The sequence below is a fragment of the Tursiops truncatus genome, chromosome 8, assembly GCF_011762595.2.
Source record: "Tursiops truncatus isolate mTurTru1 chromosome 8, mTurTru1.mat.Y, whole genome shotgun sequence".
Classification (NCBI taxonomy): Eukaryota; Metazoa; Chordata; class Mammalia; order Artiodactyla; family Delphinidae; genus Tursiops; species Tursiops truncatus.
In genome coordinates, this window is record NC_047041.1 from 26,393,673 (window position 1) to 26,408,675 (window position 15,003).

Below are 15,003 nucleotides of genomic sequence, written 5' to 3' on the forward strand. Positions count from 1 at the left end.
CTAATGGCTTTCAGACAATTTTACTCATGAAAAAAAAAGTTGATGGGTTACAATCTTTCTTTTTGTTGGCTCTATAAATTACATCTAATATAGTGTTTCCCAAACGCTAATAGGTCTAACAATCACCTGAGAAATTGTCTGAATATAGAATCCTTGGTTGTATCTAAGAAATTCTAGTTGAAGAGGTCTGGGAGGGTTTCAATGAACCTGCATTTTTTTCAAGGAACCTGCATTTTTAACAGGCATCCTGGCTGATTTTAATATCCTGGCCACCATTTCAGAAACACCATTCTATACATATAACAGTAATAACTATCACAACCACCTTAGAGCTAACATTTACTTATTAAGTACTTAATAATTCCAGGCACTTTACATGTTTATTCCCAATCTAGCCAATGCTAGTGGTGGTATGACTGTTGAGCCATCAGTATGTAAAACATATACACACAAGTTTTAGGGGAATTAAAGATTTAAATGTTAAAAAAAAAAAAGTGCAATTTTAGAACAAAATCTAGGAGACTCTATAACCTACAGTTGGAGTAAATCTTTTACCAACTTATTTTTTTTTTAAATGAGACAGAGTTCAGAATTTATCAAGGAAAAGTTAGATATATTAATTAAATAAAAGACAAAATTCATATGGCAAAAAATACAACCAAATTCAAAAGATAAACAAATAATAGAGTGGGAAAATAGTTGTAACAGATTTGGTCAATGAAGTGTCAATATCCATAATACATAAAGAGCTTTTATACATGGATTAGAAAAGATTAATAAGTAGTTCACAGAAGAGCAAATTCAAGTAGCTAACAAGCTACCCTAGTGATTAGTGTAATGCACCATTTAATAAATAATCTTTAACCGCTGAATTGAAATATTATGTATAAATACTGGGCACTAACCTTTAACCCTCCTAGCTGTCTATTCTTTTGCTAACACCACACTCTTTTGTTTACAATGCCTAATATAAAAAATTGTTAAGGCAAGTTCCCTCTCACTAAACTTCGTATACTCTTCTTAGATATCAGTTCCTTCACAAAAACTTTAAATTCATTTAACCCAGTTCCATGGAATTTTTCAGATTTTGTACTTGCAAATCCTTAAACAGGTATCAATAAAATCTAGTATTGAGAGGTCATATATTATAGAATGCAGTGTCTAAAAATATAGGCTTTGAGGTATGGGTTCAAATCCATGATATGCTACTTTTCAGCTTGGTTGCCTTGGGCAAATGTCTTAACCTACTCCATAAAATAACAATAACTTATAACTTAGGCTTAAGAGGGTGAAATAAGATAATGCATAGAAGGCATTTAACACAGAGAAGTTGTTCAATAAATACTAGTTCTATGTTGTGATCCCACTCAAATCCTCTGCACAGTGGAAAAGACCCATCCTGTAACTTGGAAAGGGGGAAAACTACCTGCCAGTAAAGACCTGGTTTTCCAGCAAGTTCAGAGCACAAAGAGAAGTGTGACTTATTTAAGCTGCTTGCTGGCTGTAAATCTCCAAGTTAAAAAAAAACAAAAAACAAAAAACAACATTTTGCACATCCTGCAAAATGCAGATCCAAAAAGAATGTAGATCAGCTTAGAATGTAGATCACAAACAATAGTGGAATACAGATCTTCCTTGACTTACGATAAGGTTACGTCCTGATAAACGCATTACTAAGTTGAAAATAGTTTAGGTCAAAAATGCATTTAATACCCCTAACCTATGGAACATCACAGCTTAGGCTAGCTTACTTTAAATGTGCTCAGAGCACTTACATTAGCCTACAGGTGGGCAAAATCATCTAACACAAAGACTATTTTATAATAAAGTGTTGAATACCTCATGAAATGTACTGAATACTGTACTGAAAGTGAAAAACAGAATGGTTGTACTAGTTGTTTTACCCTCGTGATTGTGTGGCTGACTGGGAGCTATGGCTCACTGCTGCTGCCCAGCATTATGAGTATGGAATGGCATATGGCTAGCACAGGAAAATGTCAAAATTCAAAATTCAAAGTATGGCTTCTACTGAATTGCTTTTAAACCATCATAAAGTTGAAAAATTTTAAGTTGGACACTATAGACTGTAGCAGCAACAAAGTTGGAAACCGAATCTGATGGATGCAAATGCAGGAGAGAAGAAGCTAGGGAGATAAATGCAGGGTGAGGAAGAAGACTCGAAGGAAGAACTATTTTAAATCACAACTCACTGATGAGAACAGTTTATATTCCAACTAGAATCTGATATGAATATCATTTTTCACTGTAGTTGCATAACCACTTTTTAATTTTTCAACAAATTTTAGGAATATTTTGTGTGAAACTGAGAACTCCTATTATTTGTACATTCAATAAATATTTACTGAGCACCTGCTATGTGCTAGACATGCTGCTAAGTACTAGGTATACTGTGGCAAAAACAAAACAAGCATAGCTCCTGAACTTATTTAATGAAGGAGAACAGATAATAATCAAATAGCTAAGTTATAATTACAAATGAGAAAGGCCATGAAGGAAAACAAGATCAGGTGGTCAGGAAAGTCCTTTCTGAGGAGGTACTGGTACTGGCTACTTCTCATCCTTCATGTCTAAGGTACTCACGAAAGAGTGGGGAGAAGAACAGGCAGAGCGATCAGCTTTTCTGAAATGACCTGAACAGGAAAAAGTCTACTACATTCAAGGTAATAAAAGATGAGTATGGACAGAAAATAGTGAGCAGAGAGCAGCTAAAAATGCAAATGGAGAGATAAATGAGAATAAGACGATAAAATCATGTTAAAGGGACTGAATTTTATTATGAACCAACCTAAAAGTTTTAAGAAAATTGCTTTAAGGAAATTTTTAAAGACCACTCTAACTCTGTACCAAGAATGTACTGAGAGAGAACAGAAGTGAAGAGGGGGAACCAAACAGGAAGCTATTAAAATAGTGCTATAAATAGTATGGTGGAAAGAGACAACAAATAGGCTCTACCATAGCTACCATATAATATCACCACTTACTTTATACTTACTGTACGTAATTTACATAACAACTGTTCAAGAGGAGTAGTTCTATGATACAGTCATTTCAAAGTTATTAAATTAGTATTAAATCTCAAAATATTGAGTCATTTTGTCCTGCCAATTAATATCCAGCAAAGTTTATAACAAAAATGTGAACTTGAAAGTATAAACCTGTGGGGAAAAATATTTTCAGTCTTTTCCCAAATTTTAATAATTTTTATACTGTATCTCTTATCTTGCCTTGTAAACATGGGAACCAAACTGAACAATTCATACTTTTATACTTTATACAATCCTTACTTTTATACTTCTAACTGCAAAAGCCTTTAGTGGTAGATAAAAATTAGAAAATGAAGGAAAAACAACCAATATTTCTCAATTGGGTACAGCAAATTATAAAGATGACCCACAAAACACCTCACCCCACTCCTGACCACAGGGTTGGGATTGTATTGCACTGGCAATTTATCTATACTAGGGCCCCCAATATCTTATAATCCCTCTTCTCTGGATATCCATTAAACAATTATTTACTGAGTGCCAAGTATGCACCAGTTACTTCTGTATAAGTTTCCTCTCTCCATTAAGTAGAGAATAACGTGGTGGTTACAATAGGGTCCTTCTAGCATCTGGCTAGAAGGGAGAAACCCAAAACTTCTTACATCCATCAATATATTCTCTCCTGCCCTGCCATAGCAGCAATGGGAGAACTGGGAGATGGCGGGAAATGATCTGCACCTAGCAGAAATGTCTAATGTGATAAGGAAAGACTCCACAAGTTCCTACATGATGTTGACCTGCAGACAAAATGGGAGTAATAGAACTGAGTCTTACAATATACTCACGATGCCCCCAAAGTCTAACTCCATCTTGAGAGTTGATAATCTAATAACAATGCCCGAAACAAAGTACAATACTTCCCTTGCTCCTATACTGTTTTACCCTCCACCATTTAGCAACTCTTGGAAACTTTCCCTGCTCAATTTCCTCACTTACTCTGATAAGCAGAGCATTTCAAATGAATCGCCAGTGAAGTAAACCAGTGTCTACTTTCCTGAGAAATGATGCTGTGTCCATTAATCTTTCAGACACTAGTGACACAGTAACAATACTAATGGCAACTGGAAAACAGCTCTTCCCCAATGCATTACTGGATATATCAATAGCTTTTTGGCAATGAAAGAGCCAAATAGGAAAAGGCCTGGATACTGTGATTAGTTAAACAAGAGCAATGAAAAAAGATGGTGGATAAAAAAAGTCTAATAAAATATAATTAACAGAATCTTCACTTTTTGCTCAATTACCTTCCTATCATTTATTAAGTTTCAATTAGTACTTACTTGTTTATCTGGTATTGACCATAAGCCAACATTGCCCATTAAGCCAACTGTAATTAAATCTGTGTCTCACAGGCATAATTTCTAAGCAGATATCAACCTGATGAGCCAACCATTACTGTGTAATTGTACTGACTGCATTCTAAGGAGCAATGGTCTCTCCAATAATTTCTGATTTTTAGGGAAAGGTCACATAAGGACCACAGAAAGCTATGAAGTTTATGGGCTCATTTGCATGCTCACTCTGAATCCTCTGTAACAGTGGTTCGTTGATAAGGTTCACAATAAGCCTTCTATGACCCTGCAAAAAACCAGATCCTCTCTCAGAAAAATGTACCTGTGCATACAAAATGTAGCAAACAATTTCAGGAGGTTAAAAAAAAATGACTTGATGCTTATCCAGGGTCAAGAACCCCTGCTATCATTAGTATAGCCTCCTTCTGAACAAAGTTAAGAATAGAGGTTTAATAGATTTATGAGCAGGTCAGAGAAAAAGCTGTTGGTGGGAAAATTCAAAGCAAAGACACTGACAATAAAGATGAGAGAGGAGATTCACAGCAATACCCTGAGGCCTAACTACTGCAGCACAAAGTGCTTATTCATTCATTTGACAAATATTTATTGCACATTATTTTGAACTAGGTAGGGTGCCAGACGTGATAGCAGATATAGCTACTATCAGAAGTAGCTAACATAGTTCCTGCTCTCATACAGCTTGTAAGGACCAGTGGGAAGAAAATCAACATCCTGAAAAATAATTATAAAATGAAATATATAATTGGAATGAAGGAAATATACTTTATGAGAGCCTAGAACAAAAGAACCTGGCTTAGATTGAAGGTCCACAAAGGCTTCCCTAAAGTAAGACTAAAGTGAAAGCTAACCAGTAAATAAGTTACCTATGCAGAAATGGGGGTGGGGGTAAAGTTATTACAAATATTCCAGTCCAAGGGAAACATAAGCAAAGATCCTGTGGTAGACACAGTGTGGAGATTAGGGAACTGCACTATGAAATTAGGAAAATGTTGGTTCTCTTATTTTAACAGCTTTCTTCTTATCCTGTTACTTATCTTCTGATAAAAATGATAGTATGCTGTGTCCCACCCACCCCATAATATACGTAAGGCACTTAGGAAAATGCCATGGCACACAGTAAGTGCACACTAATGTTAGTGATGATGAAAGTTATAGAGTAGTTGAGAGAACTTGTGTTCTAGTAAAATTACCTAGGTATAGTCAACACCACAATAAATGTTAGCAGTTCCTACAGCCACCAATTACAAATTTCTAAGGCAAAATATAAACAACTTAAAATATTTTAATAATTGCTTGCTCTTCATTTCCATTTATATAAATGTGCTACAAAGAGCTATATTTAGATACAGTACAAATACATGTTATCTCTACTTAAGGACTACAATATACTTTACCACTGAGATTATTCTTTTTTAAACAAACCAACAACTAATTGGTTAATTCTGGGAAAGACTTAAATGAAACCAAGTTCTTACAATACATATAATTACTATTTTTTTAATAGAATGATACTCAAAATTGACTCCCTGTTGAGTTCAATTTGATTGAACATCTACTACTTAAATAAAAAATATTGAGCTATGGAAAAACTGTTCTTTAGAAAATTTAACAGTCTTTGAGAATAGTTTCAAATTTAGTCTTACTTAACAAGCTGAGGTATAATTCAAAAAGAAAACCTTTGTTTTCACTTTGCCTCTAGGCAAAGTATTATACGAATCCCCAGTAACGAAGAATCTATCTTTTATGTAGAAGTCTGTTAACATTCAAGAAAATATATAGTAAACAAAGGATGTTGGGGCCCTCAAGCCAACAGCCACCCCCAACTGTGCACCCTGAGGGGATTCAGGATGGAGAAAAGCAGGATACTGGCCCTAGACAGTTAAGGTGCATATCAAAGGAATAATTTCAGTAAGCCCAAACTCTTGCATCTTCTCATACATAGAAAAGTGCTAAATTCATTAATGAAATGTTTGGTTTTCTTTAATTAACAGTAATCTTTTTATGTTCTGACTACCGGGTTTTTGTTGCAAAAAACTCCTATATATCCTGGTTCCTCCCTTATCTCTTTGGAGCAGTCTCTCAGAGCTATTTGAGAGGCTGCTTCCTGGACTTGAGTCCTCAGAAAGTCTGCAGAATAATTCTCAAGTTTTGGGTTGTGCATTTTTTTCAGTCGACAATACCCTGCTCTCTCAGATATACTACCCTTGAGTACGAGCACATTTTTCCTAAACTTAAATATCTACATCTCCTTGTCTGATATTATTCAACAGGTAAGAACTAAGAGAAAACACTTAATAACTCTTGTACTACAAAAATGCAACATTACCTGGAAAACTAGTCTTCATTATATCAATTCCAACTTGTAGCTCAGACTCCGCAGCAAGTACAGCATAGTCTCCTTGATGAGAGATGTTAAAGTTGAAATTGGGGTAAGGATTCAATGAGTCTTTCGCAAGGATTGGTTTTCCTTTTGCAGTTCTTTGCAAACGAATATTATTCCAAGGTATATTCAATTTCTCTGCAACTAATTTCCTCATCATCAGACGACCAGCCTGTTAATAAAACATTTGTTAAGTATTGATGTCTGTACTAAAGATTTAGGTAACACTGCCTATAACATACAAAGTCTATTTTTGTGGTTTCTAAAATATTCATTTCTTAAAGTTTTTAAAAAGTACCTAAGTATTAAATACCTGCTTTAAGATTTAAGAAATGCTTATGAAGACAGACAACTTAAAGTCCCTCTTTAGCAATTCCCTCCCTCCCCTTAACAAGTAACCAACCAATGTTATCAAGTATTCATCCCTTCAGTCTTTTCTCTAAGTACCCAAAATATGTTCATTTGCTTTTACTATCTATCCATTTATATGAAATCCTACTATATGTACTATTCTACCATGTATAATCTTTTAAATTTCTAAGTGTTGGGGATTATTTTATGTTTGTATATAACCATCTGGCCTGTGCATTTCATACTATCAAGGTACCACAACTTGACTATCCCCTATTGTTGGATATTTTAGGCTGGCTCTAGTTTTACTATTATAAAAAAAATTCCCCATTGAGCAACCTTGTTGTACTTACATCTCTGTGCATATGTGCATGTATTTCTAGATCATATATACTTATCACTGGGCTCAACAATTAGCAATGCATGACCTATCTTTTTTCACATATACCCCATCCACTCTCTCCCTCCATTAATTATTAAGAAAGAAATGGGGCTTCCCTGGTGGCACAGTGGTTGAGAATCTACCTGCCAACGCAGAGGACACGGGTTCGAGCCCTGGTCTGGGAAGATCCCACAAGCCACAGAGTAACTAAGCCTGTGTGCCACAAATACTGAGCCAGCGCTTTAGAGCCCACGAGCCACTACTACTGAACCCACGTGCCACAACTACTGAAGCCCGCGCACCTAGAGCCTGTGCTCTGCACCAACAGAAGCCACTGCAATGAGAAGCCCGCACACGGCAATGAAGAGTAGCCCCCCACCCCACCCCCCGCCGCAACTAGAGAAAGCCCGTGTGCAGCAACGAAGACCCAACGCGGACAAAAAGAAATAAATTAAATAAATTTTAAAAATATATGTATATTTTAAAAAAGAAATGACTAAAATCACACAAAAATACCTAAGGGTATAACAAGGGATATAATATTTTGAAAAATCTTCCAAGTTTTTTTCCCTTCAGTTCTAAACAATGACTTTTAAATACTGCACGAGTTTGAATTTGACAATTTCTTACAAATTACAGAAAGTATAAAAATATTCACCAATATGCCTTCAAAAATCAATCAGCCCATATTTCAAAAGAAAAAGTGCTTTGACAGAGGAACATTTTCAAGGTAACAGTCTTTGATGGTAATTAGAAGCTGTTTCAAACTGCGCTATATACACAGAAGTTGTTTTGAAACCCGTTTCCATTTGTTGCTAAAAATACGTAAGTAAAATAAACAATTATATCTAAAGTACTGTTTCCCAAGCTATTTAGTCAGAAAGGTATGCCTAGGACTGCATCCTTCCTTGACTTAAGTTTCCCTGGTAAAAGGAGGCTGGACTCTTCCAGTTCCACGGCGTGCAAGGCTAAAGTAAGTCATAACTGTCAATATTTCTTAGGGCCTATCACGTGCAGAAGAATGGTAGGATACTTAACAGGCTAAGAATGTGCTATGGGCCCAAGCAAGGAAAAATACATTTTGATAACTTAAAAATAAGAAAAAAAAAATTGTGGGTAAAAAGAACTACTTTGTAGGCCTTCTCAACACCTATTTTAGGGTTTAGCACGATCTCTATTTTCAATTACAACGGGGGAGGGGCTAATATTTACAGCGGACGAGGCCTCCGAGGAGACTACAAAGACGGTGGAGACCAGGCCGCGCGCACACACGGTAGAGTCAGCAGCACCTACCACTCTCGCCCTGGGGCGGCCACAAACTGGCGCCGACGCTAGCGTGGGAGGGGGGAGTCTCTACAGCCCGGCCCACCATCCCCAACATCTGCTTCCTCGGCCCTCAATACGAAAGACCTGTAGTACCAAAGCTGCCTTAGCGTCGCGTGCAAAGACGAACTGGCCAATGCGCTCCTTCTCCTCGGGCTGGATCGATCGCACCGCGAGCAGCCATTCGGCTCGGCTCGGCAGCCAAGCGCCACAGGAAAAGGCCCAGCGCACGCCCTCCATTGCTGGCACCAAGCAGAATCGCTTAGCGGGGAAAACCATACACTGAAAACCTCACCGCCACCTCGGGCTTGATGGCGCGGACGCTAAAAGTGCCCCACCCACTTCCTCCTGGCGCTCGGGCGGAGGGGGCGGAGCGTCGCGCTACGTCAACTGCACGTTGCTCACCGAGAGCCCTCACTTCCACGCCGCCTACTCTGCCACCTCCTCCCTCGGGAGCGGAAGTGGAGACCCTCCTCTGCGCTTTGCGGCAACGCGTGACCGTCACGTGGGGCGGGGCTTCGGAGGCGAGCGAAGGGAGGGACAAAGGCCAAGAGCGTATAGAACGCCACTCACACTTGGAGAAGAGATAACGGGACAGAGGTGCAAGCCAATCGCAATCAGGCCTGTGGAGGCAGAGACTGGGGTGGAGACTTCGGAGACTGCAGTTCCAGGTGGGTGATTTCTGAGCTGTGAGAGAGGAGTGGGATGGTAGCGTCTTATTCCTGGGGACCAGGATCGGCCCCTATTATCCACAGAGAAGAGAATTTTCTTGGCTTAGGCTACCAGTGCCGCTCCTTCGTGTTCCAGGGCGGGAGAGGTTTCTGTGGCAGGAAGGGGACTGCATGGTGCCCCCAAGAGTTGTGTTTCCCGCGGCCCTGAGTTGCCTTCCTCCCCTGTCCCCTTAGGCCGAAACTCATCTAGACACTCCAACCCTAGCAGCCCTCCCTGAAACCTGCCTTCTAAGGCTGGGGCAAAGACTCTGCATTGCCTCCAGTGTAGGGCGCGGACCCTGCCTGAATCCAAGGCTGCTACCAAGCAGCTAACTGTGTTGAGGCCATAAAGTGACCCAGGTGCGGTTTTTGTGGCTGCCAAGCCTGGGCCAGAGCCCTAGGGAGAAAACTGAGGATTCTGTTGTTGAGGCACCGGTGGGTGGTCCCATTGTTATCAGAGGTCTTTGCTCTGAAAGCAACAGAACCAAGTTGCATAATTTCAGGAGCCCTTCATAATTAACTCTGTGCCTTTGCTCAGTTATTTGCTTGTGATCAAAGATCCTTGCGGTTTTGGTCCAGGGAAAAGTTGATCTGTGTAGATGAATTTAAATGCCTAACTTTGTGGTAGATTAAATGCGACACTGGGATTCAGCCGACTCCCTTCTTCCTTTGGCTGCCAGGGAATGTCAACTAAAAGCCAGCAGTAGTAATTAACAGTTACTTGCGGCTTATTTCCATCCTCTTTAAGATAGGTTTTATTCTGTTTTCATCTATATTTGTTTCTGTTAACTTTTCGTGATATCATCATTCCCCTCCAATCATTTGCAAGTAAATGAGATCTTGAACATACACAAACACAAATCCTCAAAGGGCTGTAAAATGAAGTACTGGCTTCATACATCAGTTTAGCTAATACTATGTGTCAGGTGCTATATCTGCTTACAATCTGGCAAAGAAGATAAGACATGTACAAAAAGCTACAGTAAGAGAAAATGTAAAGATATGTAAAGTATAAAGTACTGTTACCCATACCAGCAATGATTTTAAGTCATTTGTCCACTTTTAACTTTATGTATCTAAGCACCATATTAACACTTTTCCATTCTTGTCTTTTTGAACTGACTATTACAATTTTGGTATATTTACTTTTCTATTTCTAAAAACACTTCTATGTCCATTATATCCCATGCTCGTCTATGCAGTAATTTTTACCGTTGGAGAAACAGATGAGAAAGAGAATTTGTGGAATTATTTAAACTCAGGTTTAGGAACGTATGGTCCACTCTTTTACCTTTCAGCTAAGCTTTGTGTATTCAATCTATAGAGCCTAATAAATGTAGGTAATGTAGTGGTTTTTTGTACTTGTTTTCTCAGAATGTTCTCTTCTCCTCCCATCAGCACATTCCTTGTTCCTCTTTGTCATTCAGGACTCAGCTCAAATGTCATACGAAAGAGAATGTCTCCACAGACACGTATAAAAAGCTCACTCTTCCCACTCCCTATCCCCCAGCCCTGAGCCTAGTACCCTAGTGGACACTCTTTATAGGTTTGTTTAATCCCCTTCCCTATCTACTTTTTAAATTCTTACTTGTCCATCAGGGCTTAGCTCAAGCCTTACTTTTCCTAAAGGACTACTACAGAGTACTTAAAAAAATATATATATTGTCTATATAATTAATTTGGCAATTAATCTAGTACTGCCTTATTGGCCTGAATTATTTATATGTGTGTTATCTTGCAAATTAGAATGTAACTGCCCGAGGGGAAGTTCATGTGTACCTTGCCTTTTACAAATAGTATACTTCAGCAAATGTTTTTGATGAACTTTTAGAATAGATTTTACTCTTCATGAGCTAATACTGATATTTATATTCTGTCTACTTCATTCCCTTTTTTCTTAAGGCAGTATAAAGTGTGCAGTTAATAGCTTGCCTAACTATATTCAGTAAACCCAAAAATGTATTATAGTATTTTTTATTGCATTGGTTAGGGGGAAAAAGGACTAAAGTGATAGCTCAGCAAGCTTGTAGTAGTCATCTTACCAGATCCTGATCTGTGGCTTCTTAGGATTCTGAGAGACTTGTGTTCCAGTTTCAGTTCTATCACCAATTATCTATGTGACTTTGGGTAAATCACATAACCTCTCCCAGGTATCAGTTTCAATGGAAAAGCATCAAATGAGATCATCTCTAAGATTTGGTGATTTTTTTAGGTAATGTTCATTAGCTTTTTATTCTATTGCAAAACCTTGATTTCCCCTTTTCCTTTAATTCCTGTATCTGTTCTATCGCAAAGTTTTATTGGTTCTACTACTAAAATAGAGCTAAAATCTATTTCCCTCCATCTCCAGTCTCTAGTCTAAACCACCATATTTCTCACCTGAAATACTGATTAGTTTTCTATCTTGCTCAAGAAAGGGAAACATTCTCTTGCTATGTCTGTCCTCCATGCCATAAGCACTCCTGAAACAACCTGTCTTCAGAGCTAAGTCTAGAGGTCCATGCTCTTAATCACAGTGCTATAGGCCTCCTTAATTAGACTGAGAAGGAGATAAGAAACTTGAAAAGTGTTGTGGCACAGAAAAGAATGGGGAACTAGTTAACAGTGTGAATACTTCTGAGAGGTTAATAAGATGAGGGGAGTGAAGTTAGCATTTGACTACAAGATGGTAGTGTGGTGACATTGATATGAGCAATTTTATTTATTTTATTTTCATTTTTCTTTGATTATTTTATTCATTTATTTTATTGAAGTATAGTTGATTTATAAAGTTTCAGGTGTACAGCAAAGTGATTCAGTTTTATATATATTATATATATAATATAATATAATATATATAATATATATATAATATATATAAAATATAAAAATATATACTATATATGTTATATAAATATATATAAATATATGTGTATATATAATATATAAATTATATAAAGTACATAAATTATATATAAATTGTATATATAATATATATGAATATAATAAATATATATAATAAATAATATATTTATATAAATATACAAATAAATATATATAAATTTTATATAATATATATAATATATGTTATATAAAATATATATATATTCTTTTCCAAACAAGACATTGAATACAACTCCCTGTGCTATATGGTAAATCCTTGTTGTTTATTGTATATATAGCAGTATGTATATTTTAATCCCAAATTATCAATTTATCTCTCCCCCCTTTCCCTTTTGGTAACCATCAGTTTGTTTTCCATGTCTGTGAGCCTATTTCTGTTTTTTAAATAAGTTCATTTGTATCATTTTTTAGATTCCACATATAAGTGATATCATATGATATTTATCTTTCTGTGTCTGACTTACTTTACTTAGATGATAATCTCTAGGTCCATCCATGTTGCTGCAAATGGCATTATTTCATTCTTTTTTATGGCTGAGTAATATTCCATTATATATACATACACACACACACACACACACACACACACACACACACTACATCTTCTTTATCCATTTGTCTGCCAATGGACAGTTAGGTTGCTTCCATGTCTTGGCTATTGTAAATAGTGCTGCTGTGAACATAAGGGTGCATGTATCTCTTCTTTTTTTTTTTTTTTTTTTTGCGGTACACAGGCCTCTCACTGCTGTGGCCTCTCCCATTGCAGAGCACAGGCTCTGGACGCGCAGGCTCAGCAGCCATGGCTTGCGGGCCTAGCCGCTCTGCAGCATGTGGGATCCTCCCAGACCGGGGCATGAACCCGTGTACCCTGCATCGGCAGGTGGACTCTCAACCACTGAGCCACCAGGGAAACCCCTGTATCTCTTCTAATTAGAGTTTTTGTCTTTCCTGGATATATGCCCAGGAGTGGGATCATATGGTGATTCTATTTTTAGTGTTTTAAGGAACCTTCACACTGTTCTCCATAGTGGCTGCACCAGTTTAGGTTGCCACCAACAGTATAGAAGGATTCCCTTTTCTCCACATCCTCTCTAGCATTTATTATTTGTAGATTTTTTGATGATGGCCATTCTGACAGGTGTTTTGATTTGCATTTCTCTAATAACTAGCAATGTTGAACATCTTTTCATGTGCCTATTGGCTATCTATATGTCTTCCTTGGGGAAATGTCTATTTAGGTTTTCTGCCCATCTTATGTTTGTTTTTTTTTTTTGATATTGTGTTGTATAAGCTGTTTGTATATTTTGGAAATTAAGCCCTTGTTTGTTTGCATCATTTACAAATATTTTCTCCCATTCTGTAGGTTGTCTTTTTGGTTTTTTTTAATGGTTTCTTTTGCTGTGCAAAAGCTTTTAAGTTTAATTAGATCCCATTTGTTTATTTTTGCTTCTGTTTCCATTACTCTATGGGAGAGATCCAAGAAAATATTTCTGTGAATTATGTCAAAGAGTGTTCTGCCTATGTTTTCCTCTAGGAGTTTTACATTTAGGTATCTGGTTTTACATTTAGGTCTTTAATCCATTTTGAGTTTATTTTTGCATATCGTGTTAGAGAATGTTCTAATTTTATTCTTTTACATGTAGCTGTACAGTTTTCTTAGCACCACTTATTGAAGAGACTGTCTTTTCTCCACTGTGTATTCTTGCCTCCTTCATCGTAGATTGATTGACTGTAAGTGTATGGGTTTATTTCTGGGCTTTCTAACCTGTCTCATTTATCTATGTGTCTGTTTTTGTGCCAGTACAATACTGTTTTGATTACTGTAGCTTTGTAATAGAGTCTGAAGTCAGGGAGCGTGATTCCTCCAGCCCTGTTCTTCTTTCTCAAGATTGTTTTGGCTATTTGGGGTCTTTTGTATTCCATGCAAATTAAAAAAAATTTTGTTCCAGTGATATGAGCAACTTGAATAGAGTGAAAAAGAGGAACTTGATTGTAGTGGGTTGCGATGATAACTGGTGGCAAAGTTACTGCAGACAGTTCTTTAAAGAAGTTTTTCTGGGAGTAAAGAAATAGGATGGTAGCTAGAGGAGGGTAAAAGATCAAAGGATAGATTTTTGTTTGATATTTGTTTAAAGATGGGAGATACTAAAATTTGTACATTGATCGAAAATGTTCAATAGAGTGATAGAAATTGTGGATATAGGAGTTTGTGTGTTCACCACTCTAAAGTGTACTCCAGAGTGGAGGACCTTGTCTCTATTGTTTTTGACTGTATGCCCAATATCTGGAATAGTGCTTACTACAATAATAGTTACTTCATAAATTTTCTATTATTTGTTGAATAAATGAATGACTTGGACTCTATTTATCTTACCTTCTCTCAATTCATCATTCACACATCAGCCAGAAAAAAATAAATCAAATCATGTCGCTGTCTAGTTCAGTCTTCCATAATTCCAGTTGCACTTAGAACAAAATTCCAGTTCCTTGTGGCCTATAGGATCCTGCATGAGGTAGCACCAGCCTTCTGTAACCCTATCTCCCCAACATTCTTGCTCTCATTAACTATACTCCAGCAATGCTGGCCTTCGTTCAT

The 15,003-nt window shown here is 37.2% G+C and overlaps 2 protein-coding genes across 5 annotated transcripts in view; one reads left to right on the plus strand and one right to left on the minus strand.

Moving 5' to 3' along the window:
• The window catches only part of AASDHPPT (aminoadipate-semialdehyde dehydrogenase-phosphopantetheinyl transferase), a 33,816-nt gene extending 24,653 nt beyond the window's left edge, over window positions 1-9,163 (minus strand). Inside the window, exons 1-2 of one of the 3 annotated variants that reach the window (XM_019948754.3) lie at window positions 8,911-9,163; window positions 6,705-6,930 (exon numbers count right to left, since the gene is read on the minus strand). In XM_019948754.3, the coding sequence (XP_019804313.1) occupies window positions 6,705-6,930; window positions 8,911-9,093 (409 nt within the window). In that variant the 5' untranslated portion in view covers window positions 9,094-9,163. Of the gene's footprint in view, window positions 1-6,704; window positions 6,931-8,784 lie in introns of all 3 variants that reach the window. The other 2 variants (XM_019948756.3, XM_019948755.2) reach the window with 2 other exon arrangements.
• A 122-nt stretch (window positions 9,164-9,285) lies between these two features.
• Window positions 9,286-15,003, plus strand: part of KBTBD3 (kelch repeat and BTB domain containing 3) — a 48,477-nt gene continuing 42,759 nt past the window's right edge. For both annotated transcript variants that reach the window (XM_019948752.2, XM_019948753.3), the window contains exon 1: window positions 9,286-9,485. The gene's annotated coding sequence lies outside the window, so the exon portion shown is untranslated. The remainder of the gene's footprint in view (window positions 9,486-15,003) is intronic.